The sequence below is a fragment of the Macaca mulatta genome, chromosome 4 (genome assembly GCF_049350105.2).
Source record: "Macaca mulatta isolate MMU2019108-1 chromosome 4, T2T-MMU8v2.0, whole genome shotgun sequence".
Lineage (NCBI taxonomy): Eukaryota > Metazoa > Chordata > Mammalia > Primates > Cercopithecidae > Macaca > Macaca mulatta.
Genome location: NC_133409.1, coordinates 89,330,003 through 89,349,378, shown reverse-complemented (window position 1 = coordinate 89,349,378; position 19,376 = coordinate 89,330,003). Strand labels below are relative to the sequence as shown.

Below are 19,376 nucleotides of genomic sequence, written 5' to 3'. Positions count from 1 at the left end.
TATCATGATCTGTGACAGTCACACCACTCATTATATAGTTTGTCAATGATTGGTCACTACACATTGGTTATTCTTTATGCACAGACAACAAAGCATGTAGCTGTATTGCCTAATTGTCTCCCAGTTATAAAGGCTGTGATATTTTACAGAAATGGATAATCATAAAGAGAATTGGCCAACAGAGATAAAAGTGCAGCAAAGAAATGAAAAGTGGTAACGCTGAAAATAAAATTGGAATCAAACATAAATGGAGTTATAGAGGGACTGTGGGAATGTTGACACTGCCATTGTTCAAGAAAATGAGGAAAGTGGTTATAGCAAAAAGGATGAAAACATCTTAGAAGATGTGAAAATGGGCAAAAACTTTACAATTCTTGGAGATATTCCAAGACATTGAAAAGGCAAGGGATAAAACATTGGAAGCTGATTCAGAGTTAGAAAGTGGTATAACAATTTATAAGGCATAGGAAAACTACTTGCTCCATACTGCAAGTTAATTGATAATAAGAAGAAAGCAAACACTGTTCAAACTATTCCTGATAAGTATTTTACACAGAAATAAAACACTTTCATTCTCCATGTTCTAATGTATTAAAATACAGCGTATTAAATTATAAACATTAGTTTTACTTTTCATTTTCCTATACATTTATAACCAACAGTAAAAGCTTTTAATGTTTACCAGAAATTTTTAAATGCCACGGACCAATTGTAATTTTTCCCATTGATTATTAAGAAAGCTTTGCATGGTTTCACCTTACCTTGATCATTTTTATGGTCTTCCACTGCCATGCAAAACGAGTATTAGGGTATTTTTGAAAAGTAGACTTTTGCAAATTTAAATAGGAAACATTAATTTTGTGTACCTTTTACTTTCATAGTAACACCTAACAGGTTGGTTGCTTATATCTAAGAGAGAGAATTAATTATATGCATCTTTCTTTTCCTAGACTTGTTAGTGCTTGGCAAAGAAAGTCTGCAAGAGACATCTTTTGTTTTTCTAATTAAAATTAAGATATTTTTAATTTTTCTGTTTAAAAAAGGTAAACTTAATGAAACCATGATACCACCCTCTTCCTTATCCCCACCTAAATGAAAATTAAAAAAAAAAAAATTTAAATGATAATAGGTTGAGATTTGTGTTTTCCCTCTTTCACAGAATTCATTACATACGGGCTATAGCTGGAAGATGTAGATATCAAGTGATGTGCCTGCAGCTATTAATGTTCTACTTGCTGTTTGTAATAGCACAGTTGTTTAAGTTTTGTCTTTAAAGTATTCTGCGATAAGTAGAAATAACTACTGTTCCTCATGTATGTAAAACAGTGTTAATTAAAGGAAAAGTATCTTTATAGGAACTACTAGCTTTATCCTTATTTTAAATAGGATTAAGACTATCCATTGTGAATTTTAATTTTTCACTGGTAAATGAATGTTCCTGTTGCCCAGGTGTACTAGGCATGTGGGTGAAGAGGCATTACAAAAAAACACTTCTCTAATATCTGTAATCTTAAATAATTGTTAAATGAGGCATGTGATACTCCTTTTGTGAATACATTATTATTGAAAGGCGCTATAAACGTAGTAAAACCATCTTACCTTTAAAAATGTAATTTCAGTGCTTTTGAAAAAAAATTTGTGTTGTAATCTCTGAAATGGAGGATGAAATTGGGTTCTCAGCTAAAATATAGTATCAACTCAGTATGAAAGATTACTAGAAGAAAATGTAATTTAATAACCTGTAAAATGCATAAAGGCATTAAACAGGGAAATCATAGATCATTTAATGTGAACATCAGGAATGGACAGCAGATCTCAGAAAATAATAGTACTGTCTGTCTACTCTGAAGCTAAGATGTTAACTCCTTAGATTTTTATTTATAGTGAAAATTGATTTTTGAGCCATTTTATTTTTATTTCTAAGGTTTTTGCTTGTAGAATCAATAACTTAATTAAGCTAGAAATAATCATTTTTATACCTTTACAATTTCTAATGGAAATATTGTTAGCTTGCTTTTGTCTACAACCCATGCTTTCCTAAGTAAATGGGTAGGCATGACATTTGCACAGTTAACAATTATTTTCATTACAGTAGCTGCATACAAATTTTCCATACTATAGACTTATTTTTGTGAGAGCAAAAATACAGAATTTTGAGTTTTTTTTTTTTTTTTTTTTTTTTTTTGAGACGGAGTCTCGCTGTGTCTCCCAGGCTGGAGTGTAGTGGCGTGATCTCGGCTCACTGCAAGCTCCGCCTCCCGGGTTCATGCCATTCTCCCGCCTCAGCCTCCCGAGTAGCTGAGACTACAGGCGCCCGCCACCACGCCCGGCTAGTTTTTTGTATTTTTAGTAGAGACGGGGTTTCACCGTGTGAGCCAGGATAGTCTCGATCTCCTGACCTCGTGATCCACCCGCCTCGGCCTCCCAAAGTGCTGGGATTACAGGCTTGAGCCACCGCGTTTATCTATGCCTTTTCCAAAAGATAAATTTTAGCTTAGACAATTATTGGAATTGTGATTCACATGATTATAAAGACTTTCCAAAGATCTTATTTAAATTATAAGGATTATTTAATATCTAATAAATTTATATTTTTATAAAGGAGGAAAAACTGCCCAATATTCCTTGTTCAACAAAGATAAATTATTCTTTCCTTAAAAATTTGTTTTGAAATACTTGTTTTGATTTCTGGCTATTTGTATCATCCAGGTTTAACAAAGGGGAAAACCCTTTATTATTTTCTGATTGACTTGTAGAAAATAATCATTTTTAAATGAAGTTAGAAAATGATCACATAAGACATTTTACCACTTCATGATAAAAACCTTCAATAAACTAGGCATCAAAGGAACATACCTCAAAATAATAAGAACTACTTACAACAAACCCACAACCAGCATCATACTGAGTGGAGAAAAGTTGATAGAGCCATTAAGAACTGGAACAAGGCAAAGGATGTCCGCTCTCACCACTCCTATTCAACATAGTACTAGAAATCCTAGCCAGAGCAGTCAGGCAAGAGAAAGAAATAAAAGCATCCATACTGGAAAAGAGGAAGTAAGATTATCTCTGTTCTGATGACATGATCACATACCTAGAAAGCCATAAAGACTCCTCCAAAGACTCCTGGTCTTGATAAACGACTTCAGTAAAATATCAGGATACCAAATCAGTGTACAAAAATTAGCATTTCTATAAATCAGTGCCTTTCAAGCTGAGAACCAAATATTATTTTTTTTAATAGCTACCAAAAAAAAAATACCTAAGAATACATTTTACCAAAGAAATGGAAGATCTCTACAAGAGTAACTACAAAACACTGATGAAAGAAATCATAGATGACACAAACAAATAGACATCCCAGGCTCATGGAGTAGAAGAATCAATATTGTTAAAATGACCATACTCCCCAAAGCAATCTATAGATTCAGTGCAATCTTTATCAAAAATGAACATCATTTTTCACAGAATTAGAAAGATATACTCCTGTAGTTCATATGGAACCAAAAGAGAGCCTGAAGAGCCAAAGCATCCTAAGCAAAAAGAACAAATATGGAGGCATCATATTGTCTGACTTCAAATTATACTACAAGGCTATAGTAACCAAAACAACATGGTACTGCTAGAAAATTGGACACATAGATCATTTGGAACAGAATACACAATCCAGAAATAAAGCCACATACCTACAACCAACTGATCTTGGACAGGGTCAACAAAAATAAACAATGAGGAAAGGACACCCTATTCGATAAAAGGTGCTGGGAAGAACGAAACTGGATCCCATCTCATCATATACAAAAATCAACTCAAGATGGAGTAAATATTTAGAATGGAGTAAATATTTAGAATGTAACACATGAAACTATAAAAATCCTAGAAGAAAACCTGGGAAAAAATATTCTGGACATTGGCCTAGGCAAAGAATTTATGATAAAAATCCCAAAAGCAAATGCAACAAAACCAAAAATTGACACGTAGGACTTAATTAAACTAAAAAGTTTCTGCACAGCAAAATAAATAATTACAACAGAGTAAATAGCCTTCAGAATGAGAGAAAATATTTGCAAATTATATTTCTGACAAAGGACTAATATCTAGAGTCTACAAAGAACTCAAGAAAAAACCCATTGAAAACTGAACAGAGGACAGGAACAGCTATTTCTCAAAAGAAGAAATACCAGCAGCCAACAAACACATTAATAAATGCTCAACATCACTAATCAGAGAAACGCAAACTAAAACCGCAATATATCATCATACACCAGTCAGATACACCAGGCTATTATTGAAAAGTCAAAAAACAACAGATGTTAGTGTTGATATGGGGAAAAGGGAATGGTTATACACAGTTGGTGAGAATGTAAATTAGTTCAACCTCTATGGAAAACAGTATGAAGATTTCTCAAAGAACTAAAATTAGAACTGCTATTTGACCCAGCAATCCCACTGCTGGGTTTCTACCCAAAGGAAATGAAATTATTATATTGAAAAGACACGTATACTCATATATTCATTGAGGCACTATTCACGATAGCAAAGTCATAGAACCAGCCTAAGTGTCCACCAATGATTGACTGGGTTAAGAAAATGTGGTATATACCATGGAATACAATGTAGCCATTAAAAACAATGAAATCATGTCCTTTGCAGCAACATGGATGTTAGTTCATTACTCTTAAGTGAACTAACTCGGAAACAAAACAAAATACCACATGTTCTCACTTACAAATGGGAGCTAAACAATGGGCACACATGGAAAATAATAGAAGGAACTCCAAAACGAGGGAAGTTGTGGAGGGTGTGTGGGCAGGGCAAGGGTTAAAAAAATTACCTAATAAGTACAATGTTCAGTTTGGTTAATGGGTACAGTGGAAGCCCAGTCCCTACCAGTATGTCTTATATTCATGTAACAAACATGCATACGAAACCCCTGAATATAAAATAAAATATTTTTTTAAAGTTTTATTATATATCCTAATTTCAAAATTGTTTTTACTAGTTGTTGCTATTTGACATTAACAGTTGAGTAATGAATGAATTGTTGTCTTACTAAATATATTAATGGAGTCCTATTTGCCATTTGGTTGCATGTTATTTATTTATTTGCCATTGCTCATGTCTGTTATAGGAAAGAAGAAGCCGGAGATCAGTTTTATGTTCCAGGATGAGATTGAAGATTTTTTGAGAAAACACATACAAGATGCCCCCGAGGAGTTTATTTCGGAACTTGCTGAGTACTTAATAAAGCAAGTATAAAATGTATTTTTTCTGTTTTATGATAGAAATTCAGTGGGTTAAGTAAGATTTTTTCCAAGATCATAAAAAGCAAATGTATTAGATATTTTTGTTTCAAACTTGGACTTTAACCTAGCCACCAAATTTCAGATTTTGTTTGCCTACAGCAGCGGTTTAATTCAACAATTATTTGTTAAGTGCTTTGGGCAAAGCAGTATGGGAAATAAAAGACAGGAGCTGGAAAGTGTCCTCATTCACTGATCTTACAGTCATAGTCTTGGTTAGGGAGAAAAACACCGGCATTAACCACTGGCTGGTCTCTTCTATAGCACGAAAAATAATATTCAAAAGGAAGAAGAGATAATTTTCTATTTTAATTTGGCAGAAAGTAAACTGTTTAAGGATAATATAGAGTAACAAATTCACTTCAAAAAGAACAAATTTAGGCACTCCTACCTTGTGAATGGCTAAGGGTATTTTTATATAAAAATGAGGAAGATTATGTATAACTTGACCATTAGTAACTAACTAACCTGGTCATCCCTCAACTTAGTTTCACTGTGTACGCTTCCATAAATACAATCCAGGAGAGCAGTGTATCTAACTTTGATTTTAGAAATATAACTTCTGTGGTGATAATTTTTTTAATATAAGTATTTTTTGTGCATAAATGTATTATAGAACTATATTTTTCACATGTAAAAAATGAAATAGTTACTAATCATTTTGCACTGCTTTTTAAAATAATTATTTTGTTAGGCATAAAAAGATTTTCTTTAAATATATTTTAATATTTTAGAAATTGAGAATTTTAAGTTGGAATTCCTGAAGATGAAGAACAGATTTATAGTCTACTATTCTCCAAATTAATTTTAAAAAGCAATTTTGAATTATGGGGGTTTTGTTCTTGGTGTCTTAATTGCAATAACGTTGAATACTTTATAATAGAGAAAATTAATCTATTTCTGTTTTAATTCCTAGGGTTGGGGAACAAATTGTTAGTGAACTTGTGTCTAAATTAATTTTATTTGTATAAAAAATAGAGATCTCTATTCTTAAGCATTATTTCCATAGAAACAAAATTCCTTATCTACATAAACACTCAGTACATTTTAGTGAACTAAATATATTTGTCTTGTGCACAGACCTCTTAATAAAACTTATCTCGAGGTGGTACGTTCAGTATTCATGTCTTCAACAACTTCTGCTTCTGGGACGGGCAGAAAACGCACAATCAAGGACTTGCAAGAAGAAGTTTCAAACCTGTACAATAACATTAGGTTATTTGAAAAAGGGATGAAGTTTTTTGCAGGTATACTTAATCTTTGTTAATCTTATTTTTTCATTGATTTTCATAATTTGGGGAATAAATTAGTCTTAATAAAGCTCCTTTATTTTCCAGATGACACACAGGCTGCTCTTACCAAACACTTGCTGAAGTCAGTGTGTACTGATATCACTAACCTCATTTTCAACTTCTTAGCTTCGGATTTAATGATGGCCGTAGATGATCCTGCAGCCATTACAAGTGAAGTATGTTAATGATTGCTTACCGCTCTTCATGTGTTCTGTTTTGCATCTATACACATTTTATCTTATCTTATTTGGAGTAAAGAGGAGAATAAAATACAGTAAAAGAGGTTTGAGGAAAAAAATCTAAGTTTTTAAATTCAACTTTTGTACAATAATATATACAGTTGCTAGCAGGATTGGCAGTATAACTAGTCTGTTAAAAATAATGATGCTTTATTACTTTAGAATAAACAGTTTTTTCCTAATTATTATGTCACATTCCCTCTTCCTAATGACTGGCAAATCCCATAACATTCTGACCCGTTTCCATATCTTTGAAGTTATTTTTCCTTTAAGGACATCTCATTTCAATGTTTAGACTAATTCCAATTTAATTTTTTCAAATTCTAATCTCAAACTAAATTCAAAAGCTCATCTATTCCCTTCCTGCGATGTAATGTAGAGCAACGGCTCCCAGTTGCATAGAGAAAGAAAGGTGCGGTCTATCCCAAGATGACAACCCCTCCTTCTCGTCCTCTTTCTTCTCTGTCCTCCTCCCACCTCCTCGACCTCCTCTTCCTCTTTCCTATTCTTCCTCCTCCTTCCTCAGCTCTCTAGGTCCACTTCAAGTTGGAGATTTAGGAAAAATGAGGGAAGAAGAAGTGTCTTGATGTGACTGACTACATATCACTGCTTTGATCACAGTCAAACCAAATCAGTCTGATGTTTGTGGTCTTTGGTGATGTAGTTAGTCGTTGCCTCATAGGCAATATAAGTTGTTTCCTTGGAATGTTGTTTAGTTTCATGTGACTTCTCACAGTAAGGACCATCCCTCAAACAGAGGAACGGTTATTCCTCCTACCCCAGCAAGGTGCTGGCCCCCTTCCCTTCTTCTTGAGCAGCAAATTCCCAATTGTCTGGACAGTTTAATGTCTCCGGCCCTTGTACCAACCTCTGCTGTGGAAAATACAGGAGATCCTGTTCCATGCCCTTTAAGGGCCACAGAAGGATTGGTGTGTGATTGGGGCAGGGAGGCTAGACAGGAGCAACTAGTCCCTAATCTTCCCAGACATTATACACTTCAGAGCCTGTTGTCAAGCCGTTCCAGCAAGTCTGCTCCAAAATTTTATGCCAGAAGAAACTAAAAGACTCTGATCAAGAATACCGTAAAACTTCAGTGGACACTTACATGTAGAGAGAGGTGCTGAAAAGATTCCTCACACCATAGAGCATAACAAGCATCCAACCTCGAACAAGAGCTCAGTCTCCCATCTTCTAGGCATCCTTGGTCTTTATGAGTGGGGCCCTTCACAGCTGTCACTGGGGAGAGAAAAACACTCTCTTCCTGCTCCAATGGAAGAATTAGCCTCTTAACCCAAATATTATGTTTCTCACAAGGTCAGTGACTCTAGTCTTTCTCTTACATTGATGAAGCAGGTGGGAGCAGCAGGGCTGTATCTAGCCTGTTTGGCTGATTGGCTATTGACTCTAATAATGTTTTTGTCTCTTAATTTGAGATCTAAAATTCAAGAATATGATAAATTCCACTCAGCAACTTGTTACAGTATTTTTTTCACTTTATCTTGTATCCACTGCATGTCAAAAGCACAGTACTGAAAGAATTTTTATTTACCCCTACAGATAAGAAAAAAAATTTTAAGTAAATTATCAGAAGAAACCAAAGTAGCTCTTACAAAACTCCATAATTCTCTGAATGAAAAGGTAAGTAAAGTTTTATTCTGTTTACATGTCAGGGCTAGCAGTTTGTTACAAAGATCTTGGAGTAGATTTTTTATCAGAGTAATTGTAAATCCAATCTAAAACTAGTATTTTGCGCTCAGCTGCCTCTTTGAAAGGTGAAGAGAAGACCAAGCTACTGGCATTTTACCATTTTTAGTTCTATATCACAATTTCTAATTTATTGAGAAGTGACCCTTTTAAAAATTGTATTTAGGTTGTAAAATTACAACATAGTTATTAAATGGCTGTACTTCTTTAGGCAGTTATATATAGAAGTAAATTATGGTATTCAATGCCTTTTCAGAGCATAGAAGACTTTATTTCTTGTCTGGATTCTGCAGCAGAAGCTTGTGATATTATGGTGAAAAGGGGAGACAAAAAAAGGGAAAGGTAACATTAAATTAGTATATATTTGGTAGTGTTCTTAAATGTGGGACTTTTCATATCTGAAATTTGAATTTGTCTGACTGTTACATAGAGAATATGTATCTAATGTGTCTAATATATCTAAATGGCTGTAGACCTTCCAGATATTCAAAGTCTTAAAATAGTTAGATATTTCTCTCTGACCCTCTGGATCAAGTAGCGAGTTTCTTTATCCTATAGTTCATCAAGCCCAGGAACTTTTTATTAGCTTGGGGACTTTCCTTACAGCAAACCTCATCTAAATCAGTGTGAATTTGTTTGACCTCCAGCAACTCAAAACAAAAAACATACTTTGAGTATTCCCACTCTATAACTTTTTCTTTAATTTTGTAACATACTAATCTATCCATGCCATTTAGGTTTTATGTGTATATATCTCTATTGAAAAGTTAACTTAAAATATTTATGGAATTAGATAAACTAGAGAAGCTAAAAATTAACAGAAAGGGATGAATTGAAATTGGTGAGAACTTCTTAAATTATGATAATGAATTTGTGTGCCTTTTTTTTTTTTTTTCAGACAGATACTGTTCCAGCATCGACAAGCACTGGCTGAACAGCTGAAGGTCACGGAAGACCCTGCTCTTATTCTGCACCTCACATCAGTCCTGTTGTTTCAGTTTTCAACCCACACCATGCTCCATGCACCTGGAAGATGTGTCCCACAGATCATTGCTTTTCTTAATAGTAAAATCCCAGAGGTATTACATTTTCAATACACTTGAAACTTTCAAAACTTTCAAAGTTTTAGATTCTGAATATTTTGAGTGGATTGAGACGAATTATTGTCAGCACTCAGGTATAAAACATATTAACATCAAAGTCCATTTCCAAAAATGTGAACAGAGGATTAGGAGATTAATTTTTAAAAATTCCACATAGCTCAAGAATCTTTCAAGAATGTTCTGAATTTGGAAATTAAGCTTTCAGAAAAGATACAATTATGTCAAATCTCCCATTTCAGCTTCTTTATGTTTAACTTATCCATCAATGACCCATTCAAAAGTCTTTTCCTGTCCCTTTTACCTATAAAACCCCTCAACTAAAAGGGAACTTCCCTATCCCTTTGACTGTATCTTTGGTGATAGAACCAGGCAGGGTCAACTTATGGTAAAGTGATTTGCATTCATGTTTTATCTCTTCTAAATTGTACACTCCTTGAGAGCAGAAACTGCTAGATGAGACTTGCTACTTACATGGCCAGTTTTTTGTAAAGATGAGGACCTTCAATGTGTATTAGTTAAAGAAATTCTACTTTATCTGTTCCACAGAGAGTTAAATTGTGTTGGTTAACTTTTCTTTCCTTTTTCACAGGATCAGCATGCTCTTTTGGTAAAGTATCAAGGTTTGGTTGTAAAGCAGCTAGTCAGTCAAAATAAGAAGACTGGGCAGGGAGATTATCCCTTGAATAATGAATTAGGCAAAGAACAAGAAGATGTTGCCAATACTCGTAAAGAGCTTCAAGAACTTTCTTCATCCATTAAAGACCTTGTTCTCAAATCTAGGAAATCATCTGTGACAGAAGAGTAATGATCTTAATTTACATTTGTCATATAGTAAACATTTTCCCCCAAGATTGGAGGTGAGTGGTCACACAAAAGTAGTCACTATACAGCTCCCCTCTCCTCGCAAAAACCACCTCATACACACGCAATTCAGTTAAAACAGTAGTGTTGTGTTAAATGTAAATCTTAAAAAGATGTGAATTTTTGTAAATTGGGTTCTTCATGGAAGTTTTTTTCCACCTTATTTTCACATAAATACTATATGAAATTTTTCACATAAACATTATTTTCACATAATTTTAAAAATTACATATTTCAGGTTTGTTTTCTTTCCAAATGTTGAATGAAAAACAAATTTTCTGATCCATTTATCCCTGGGGAAGGATTCATTTGTTGTGAGTGCCAGTATACTTAAATGTATACTTTAAATACATTTAAGTAGAAATTTAAAATGTGGTCTTTTTAAAAAAAAAAAAAAAAAAAAAAAAACACTTCCGTGTCAGAAATGAAAATAAATCACGTATTTTATTTTTAAATAGAAAACACTACTTCAAAACTAAAATACAGAAATTTACAAAAAAAGAAAAATTATTACTAAGCCCTTGCTTTATTTTTGGCAGAATAAACATTGATTTTGGTTGGGGCCACAAGGATGCCTTTACAGGTGCACAAGAAACGCTAGAGTGGCCCATGCATTGTTGTGTTCTATTCTAAAACAAGCTACTAACAAGAGAGAGAACACATGCAATTTATTACCAGTAAGCATAAGTCATATTTAACATTGGATAAGCATTTTATGCAAAGATTTTTCTTTGATCCAGTTTGCATTTGTACATTTTATTTTTTTAGTTCCGTAGCTGCTCTATCACATAATACTTTGTAAATACTAGTGTGAAAAACAGATAGGATGACTTTTCCAGTGGTAGGAACATCTGTACGTGCATTTAAATCATTACAAGCTTTTTTCCAAAACTAGAAACCCTTATTAAAAAATAAGTATTTTTGTTTTCTGAAGATTATTAGTTAAAAATAACTTAAAAAGGTCCTTAGAGTAATAATTTCAACCAAATGAATTTCAGGCAACAATTTACTATTTATCAAAAAGGAATTTAATTATTTTTAATGTAATTACAAATTAAATTTCAAATATTTAAAAATACTATTTTATATAATTCCTTATGACATTTTAAACTTTATATTTTAAAATATTTGAATACAAAAAGATCAGTCTACCTCTACTCCATTCTAGACAAAGTATTAATCCTTAGTGAAAGTAATTAAATTGCTGACTTGGCATTATTATTAAAGTTGATAGGAATGCAACATTAAATTTAAAAATGTTTCCCGTGGGTAATTTTCTATTATATATTTTCATATGGAAAGGGAAAAATGATAAATCCTCTGTAATCACAAACCCCAATTTCGTTTTGTTTATTCAGCTTCTAAAATATTGAACGCCCAGACTTTTAATTCAACCTTTAAGAACCTTATCATTTATGTTTCAGTAGATATGAAAGTAATCCATGTTTGTGTCAAACGATCATAGAAAATAGAGACAGTCAAGCAAGTAAAAAGAAAAGCATTGTTTTAATTTGTTTGCATTTTTTTCATTTGTCAAAATGCTGCTTTTGTTGCCACAGTAAAGAACGGTTTTTATTGTTTTGTAAGTAAAATTACATAGCTGATTTTGTGTGTAAAGATTAATTTCCTTAATAAAAATTATTATATGTTTACTGTGATCTTAATAGACAGGGTTAAGAAAGTTATTTAAAATAAAGTTACCTATTCTACTAAATTTTATAGTACTTTGAAGCTTCTATTAACACAAAGATTAATTGGTGCATATATTTTATGTATATATATTTTGAATTCTCATTTTGAACATTATTAAAGGATTTTATTTTTCTTACACAAAAATAGTTCCATAGCTCTCAGTGTCTTTCATTCCTTGAGAGTTTGCCATTCTAGAACCATTTTATCTTAGTAAATGATTTCTCAGTTAACTAGATTTCAGCAAATGTGTAGCTGTATTCTTGCATATGCTAATTCCTGCTATTGCAGTTGGGGTAGAAATATTGGGAAATGTGCTTAGGTATTCATGTTCATGTGTTCCAGCTCTAGACTTACATGTTTTTCAGGAGTCAAAGGAAACTCTTGGCCATCAGAAAGATCCAATGAAGAGTGGCATATAGTATCAAAATCGCAGTGTATTTTGTGAAAAGACCTTAATGCTAAATTAGGACAATAAGTGTAATAGTTGTTTAACCTGAATGTAGAGCCATCTTGAACTTATTAGAGAATATGCTTTAGTCAGACCAAAAAGCACCAAGGATAAGGTCAGGGTGCAATGGTGATCTGAAGCTGGAATCAGATTGAAAAGGAACAGTTCATTCCTTCCTCAGAAACGACACTAGACCCAGAGTGTATTAGTCCACTTTCACACTGCTAATAAAGACATACCTGAGACTGGGCAATTTACAAAAGACAGAGGTTTATTGGACTTAAATTTCCACGTGGCTGGAGTGCCTCACAATCATGGCAGAAGGTGAAAGGCAATGTCTCACATGATGCCAGACAAGGGAAGAGGAGCTTGTACAGGGAAACTCCCCCTTTTAAATTCATCAGATCTCATGAGACTCATTGACTATCACGAGAACAGAGCAGAAAAGACCTGCTCCCATAATTAAATCACCTCCCACCCTGTTCTTCCCATGACACGTAGGAATTGTGGGAGTCAGAATTCAAGATGAGATTTGAGTGGGGACACAGCCAAAACATATTCCATCCCTGGCCCCTCCCAAATCTCATGTCCTCACATTTCAAAATCAATCAGTCATGCCTTCCCAACAGTCCCCCAAAATCTTAACTCATTTTAGCATTAACTCGTAAGTCCACAGTCCAGTGTCTCATCTGAAATAAGGTAAGTCCCTTCCTCCCATGAATCTATATAATCAAAAGCAAGTTAGTTACTTCCTAAACACAATGGGAGTACAGGCATTGGGAAAATACAGCCGTTCCAAATGGGAGAAATTGGCCAAAACAAAGGGTCTACAATCCCTATGCAAGTCAAAAGTCCAGCAGGCAGTCAAATCTTAATGCTCCCTTTGACTCCATGTTTTGCATCTGAGTCACAGTGATGCAAGAGGTGAGTTCCCATGGTCTTGGGCAGCTTCCCCTCTGTGGCTTTGCAGGGTACAGCCTCCCGGCTGCCTTCAGAGGCTGGCATTGAGTGTGGCATTTCCAGGCACATGGTGCAAGCTGTCAGTGGATCTACTATTCTGGGGTCTGGAGGATAGAGGCCCTCTTCTCAGAGCTCCACTAGGCAGTGCCCCAGTAGGGACTCTGTGTGGGGGCTGCCATCCCACATTTCCCTTCTGCACTGCCCCAGCAGAGGTTCTCCATGAGGACCCCGCCCCTGCAGCAAACATCTGCAAGGACATCCAGGCGTTACCATACATCTGAAATATAGGCGGAGATTTCCAAACCTCAATTCTTGACTTCGTGCACTCGCAGACTTAACACGTGGAAGCTGCCAAGGCTTGGGCTTGCACCCCCTAAAGCCACTATTGGAGTGGTTGGGATGCAGGGCACCAAGTCCCTAGGCTGCACACACCATGTTGACCCAGCCCATGAAACCATTTTCTCCTAGGCCTCCCGGCCTGTGATGGGAGAGGCTGCTGTGAAGATCTCTGACATGCTATGGAGACATTTTCCCCATTGTCTTGGTGATTTAACATTAGGTTCCCTGTTACTTATGCAAATTTCTGCAGCTGGCTTGAATTTCTCCTCCGAAAATGGGTTTTTCTTTTCTATCACATTGTCAGGCTGCAAATTTTCCAAACCTTTATGCTCTGCTTCCCTTATAAAACTGAATGTCTTAAATGGCATCCAACTCACCTCTTGAATGCTTTGCTGCTTAGAAATTTCACCCACCAGATACCCTAAATCATTTCTCTCAAGTTCAAAGTTCCACAGATCTCTAGGGCAGGGGAGAAATGCTGCCAGTTTCTTTGCTAAAACATAACAAGAGTCACCTTTGCTCCAGTTCCCAACAAGTTCCTCATCTCCATCTGAGATCACCTGAGCCTGGACTTTGTTGTCCATGTTGCTCTCAGCATTTTGGGCAAAGCCATTCAAGTCTCTAGGAAGTTTCAAACTTTCCCACATTTTCCTGTCTTCTTCTGAGCCCTCCACACTGTTCCAACCTCTGCTTGCTACCCAGTTCCAAAGTCACTTCCACATTTCAGGTGCACCAACTCTACTGGTACTAAATTACTGTATTAGTCCATTTTCATGCTGCTGATAAAGACATACGCAAGACTGGGCAATTTACAAAAGAAAGAAGTTTATTGGACTTACAATTCCACATGGCTTGGGAAGCCTCACAATCACGGCAGAAGGTGAAAGGCGCATCTCACATGGCGGCAGACAAGAGAATTTGTGCAGGGAAACCCCTTTTTAAAACTATTAGATCTCGTGAGACTCATTCACTATCTCGGGAACAGCACAGGAAAGACCTGCTCCCATATTTCAATCACCTCCCACCAGATTCCTCCCATGACACATGGGAAATGTGGGAGTTACAATTCAAGATGAGATTTGGGTGAAGGCACAGCCAAACCATTTCACAGAACCAAATGGAATTTTTTTCTATCAAGAACTAACTGATGTGAGTTGGGAGGGAGTATGAGGATGGAAGATTTACTTTCTTTCACTAAGACGAATGAATAATTTTCCCCAATACATGGGAGATGCAATAAAAGCACACAAAAAAACTCCCCTGGGATGTACATTTTCCACACACATCTGGGAGCACTGTTCAAGTGGCTATTTAGATGACCTACAAATTCACACAAGTTGCTCTATCTTGAGGACCCTACTAAGCATACAACAGAATAAATACAGCCAGGAGAGACTTCTTTCAAACCATCTAAGAATGAAACTCTGACTTTCAGGCTTTCAGAAAAACAATTTGTATTCCACTTACATCATAAAAAAGAAGGAATAACCACTGTAAACACGTATTCAATGTTTGTAAGTTCCCAGTGTTGTATTATTTGTTTTATCAAACTTGCCCCTAGTTGCATCTTTATTTCTCTTAAGTGATTACTAGTAAGACAACGTGGGTGTTTGTTTTAAGGAGCAGGAAAAACAGGATTACACTGATGGTGAGATAGAAGAAAGGGAGGACATAGTGAATTTATGGACTTGGCCTAATTTACTGGATCTTGTATGACAGGTAAATACTAGGAAGACACATATAAACTTTAAAAGTATGCTTTACTTTCAAGGAGATAACAAGAGTCAACAATTACAGTTAAATATAGTGTCTTGGTAGAAGTACACAGAGGGTGTTGTGACAAGAAATGAAATTCAGACTGTGTTGCATAATGGGGAGGCTAGAAATGACACCTGAACCAAGAGTCCAGAGAGAAAAAAAGAAGGATTAGCCTTGGTGAAAATGAGAGAAGAGAGAAGAGCACATTGGGACAGAGAAAAGGAGGAACAGAAGTACTATGATGCTAATTAGAATGAAAGAATGAGATGTGGGGGGCCCAGAAGTCTGAGAAATATGATAACTGATCTGGGGAAGTAGTGTAAGATAAAGTAGAGAGAATGGGGGGTTGTGAAATGCCTTAAACACTAAGCTACAAAGTTTAACCACTATCTCAAAAACACAGAAGCCTTTAAAAGGTTCAACTAACCAGGGAAATTAAATTATTAGATTTGTCTTCTAAAAAAATTACATTCTGGAAAGCAATTTGGCAATTTACCAAAATTCTTTAAAATGTACATATTATTCATGAAATTAATGTCTGCCTTTTCTGAGAAGTAAAATGACTAAAAACTGTATACGCCTTTTTTTCCCAGCCTCTAGTAGAGAGGAACATGGACACCATGTCTTGCACAGAAACGGGTCAATCTTGGCTCTGAAATAGTCTATTCAGATACTAGTCTGCCAAAGAAAACTTTTATCTGATTAGTCCACCTAAGACAAAAGTCTCAAAGGTTGTCTCATGTTTTGTGTTATTCAGTGTAAAGAAGTAAAAGTGCTTTGTCAAACTGTTTTACTACTGAGTCTGTCTTTACTCATCTAAAAATGCAGTCTTTAACCTAATTCTATCATACAGACTTCAGAGTTGGATAAGAACTTGAAGATACGACACTTAGAAAATATAGTCGTTTAAATACAACCTAATAAATGTAAATGTACTTAAAGTCAATGTTCTAGATTTTTCTCCTTTCCTCTTTTCAATCTTAATCTCAGTCCTGTGATTCGTATGTTATAAATGCTGAGTGTATCTTTTAGTGTTGAAAAAAGAGAGAAAGAAAAGAGAGAGCTATTCCTTTATATATTTTATTATATCACAACTATTTTTTATAGCCACTTTAAAAATATTTTATTGACTTGCCCATCAGTGATAAACTGGATAAAGAAAATGTGGCACATCTACACCATGGAATACTATGCAGCCATAAAAAGGGATAAGTTTGTGTCCTTTGCAGGAACATGGATGAAGCTGGAATCCGTCATTCTCAGCAAAGTAACACAAGAAGAGAAAACACCACATGTTCTCACTGATAAAGGGGAGTCGAACAATGAAAACACATGGACACAGGGAGGGGAACATCACACACCGGGACCTGTTGCAGAATGGGGGTCTGGGGGAGGGATAGTATTAGGAGAAATATCTAATGTAAATAAATTTACAAAATACATTTTGTAAATATATTTACAAAAAATGTAAGTATTTCTCTTTATCATTAATATATGAATAATATAAAGTATAAAGAGGTACGCCAAGATTTCATCTGGGCTGTCTTGGATTGCAAGTCATTTTACATTTTACATTTTCAGTATATATTTTTCAGTTTCTGTTCCAGATTATCTACAAGAAGCATGTATTTTATAATTTGACAAACTTTTAAAAAAATAATATTATTCTATAGAGAAGGATAGAAAGGGACCAGGCTGAGTCAGATGCCAGTTATTTTATGGCTGATAGAATAATCTGAATGAGAAACGTGAGACATGGAATGCAGGGATGAGGATAAATTTGAGAAAGATCATTTAACAAACTAGAACCTACAGAAGGTGGACAATGATGGGGATGGTGGAGAATAGATGAGGAAAGGGAATACTCTAACATAAGGAGTGGATGATTGTGCCATTCCCTGAAGTAGGATATACAGCAAACTAACAAGTTTGGAATGGGGAGAAGACAAAGAGGATTATTCGGGACTGTTGAGTTTGAGATGTCTGGGGACTTCTAGACACGGTTGTCTAATAGATAGTGGGATACAGGTCTGGAACCTTGAAGAGTGATATCAGATGAAAGTACACATTTGGGAATCATGTTGTATAATTGTTCACTGTTTCGATGAAGAACATGATGGAGAACCTTCAGAGAAGCATAATGAACAGAGGATAAAGCTCTAGGGAAGACTGAGGTGAATAGAGAGAAGGCTAAAGATGCTAAGAGCAAACAGAAAATCAGAAGAGTGTAACATAGCAAAACCAAGGAAAGATAATTTCAAAAAGAAATAGACATGGCCAGAGATGAGAATTTTTCGGTAAGACTAAAGACCATGCTCTTTGGGTTGCTAATCAAGGTTGTATATGATCTTAATGAAGCTTTTTTGGAGTGGTTCAAGTGAAAGACAGATTGTAATAAGTTGGGAGGGAGAAGGAAACTCAGAATGTTGTAGATTTGGAATGACTTGGTGAATGTAGATTACCCTCTCAGGAAGCAGGGGAACAAATGAAGAGGGTGATGGTCCCAGGCACGTTTACATCTCAAAGACTGCTTTCCTTGCCCATAAAACAAGGAAAATACAGCTAGTACCTGCTTAGCAATGGTGTCCTAAGGATTAAAATCTATTACTAATGAAATATACTTATATCCTTTTGCTGAATCCAAATTTATTGTTGTTAATCACCATATGTTCATTTTCATAATGTCTTAATCAGTAAAGTCAAGTGAATAACAAAACACACAGTTAACTGGCTCTGCGTTTCCCTAGCTCAAGTTCTTTGACTGTATATACCCGAGTTTGACCTTAGAAGATATTAACATTTCACTCCTTTAGCACTTAGAACAAGGACAGTTTAAGTTTGGTCTGGAATTAAGGCAGAATTTCTTCTCTCATCCTGCCTTCCAAACTGAAGAAATGGCCTCAAATGGAGATTCTAAGAGAAAATGTCACTTGCTTTATGAATCAGTGTGCCCCTCTGAGAATACTTATTGTGGATTGGTTTAATATCCAAAACTTTCTTCAGATCCAACTCTTGACATCGCTGTCTACTTTTTGTGTTTCGAAGATTTCAAAAAACCCAATGAGTTTATGCTTTATGAAGTCATACAGCCATGGATGTGATGTCACAATTGTGGCCAGCTCACCAGGAAGCAGGCAGAGCAGGAAAGGCTGGGCCTACACTGCAAGTCCAGAGAGCAGGGAACTACCTTGAGTACTCTACTCAAACTTATGTCTCAGATTTCCCCAATTTCCCAAGAAGGCAGTGATAGAGGCCACAACCCAGGGGGTCATCTCTCAAGGTACCAATAGCTTTGCAGGTAAGAGCATGGGGCCTCATCTCTTTCCAGACAGTCCAAAAGAAAAGCTCAGCAGTTCAGACATTTCCAACCTAAAAGAAAGGTTCTGATCACCACCAGAAAACAAAGAAAACAAAGCCAAAAACAGATTGAGGAAACAGAAAATACATCATGCTTTTAGAGCATTATTTTTATAAATATGCCCTTAATTTAGCCTAGTTAGTGGAAATTTCTCAAGTGTGTATGTGTCTGTGTGAACGTTGTGTATTTTAAACTTTTTGGAGCTTAGCCAGATACTTCGAATGCTAATCCTGGCAGAATTTCCCTTTAAGGATGTCCTGCAGAGAATTTGTTACTCATAGTTTCAAGTAAAAATTGACAAGTAGTGCTTTTTCAGCCC

The 19,376-nt window shown here is 35.4% G+C and overlaps 1 protein-coding gene across 2 annotated transcripts in view; it reads left to right on the top strand.

The window, feature by feature from the left end:
- The window catches only part of UFL1 (UFM1 specific ligase 1), a 32,042-nt gene extending 21,033 nt beyond the window's left edge, over positions 1–11,009 (top strand). Inside the window, exons 13-19 of one of the 2 annotated variants that reach the window (XM_015136951.3) lie at positions 5,132–5,249; positions 6,384–6,550; positions 6,641–6,771; positions 8,392–8,472; positions 8,795–8,880; positions 9,437–9,617; positions 10,231–11,009. In XM_015136951.3, the coding sequence (XP_014992437.1) occupies positions 5,132–5,249; positions 6,384–6,550; positions 6,641–6,771; positions 8,392–8,472; positions 8,795–8,880; positions 9,437–9,617; positions 10,231–10,446 (980 nt within the window). In that variant the 3' untranslated portion in view covers positions 10,447–11,009. 2 annotated transcript variants of the gene reach the window in all.
- Positions 11,010–19,376: the final 8,367 nt, after the last annotated feature.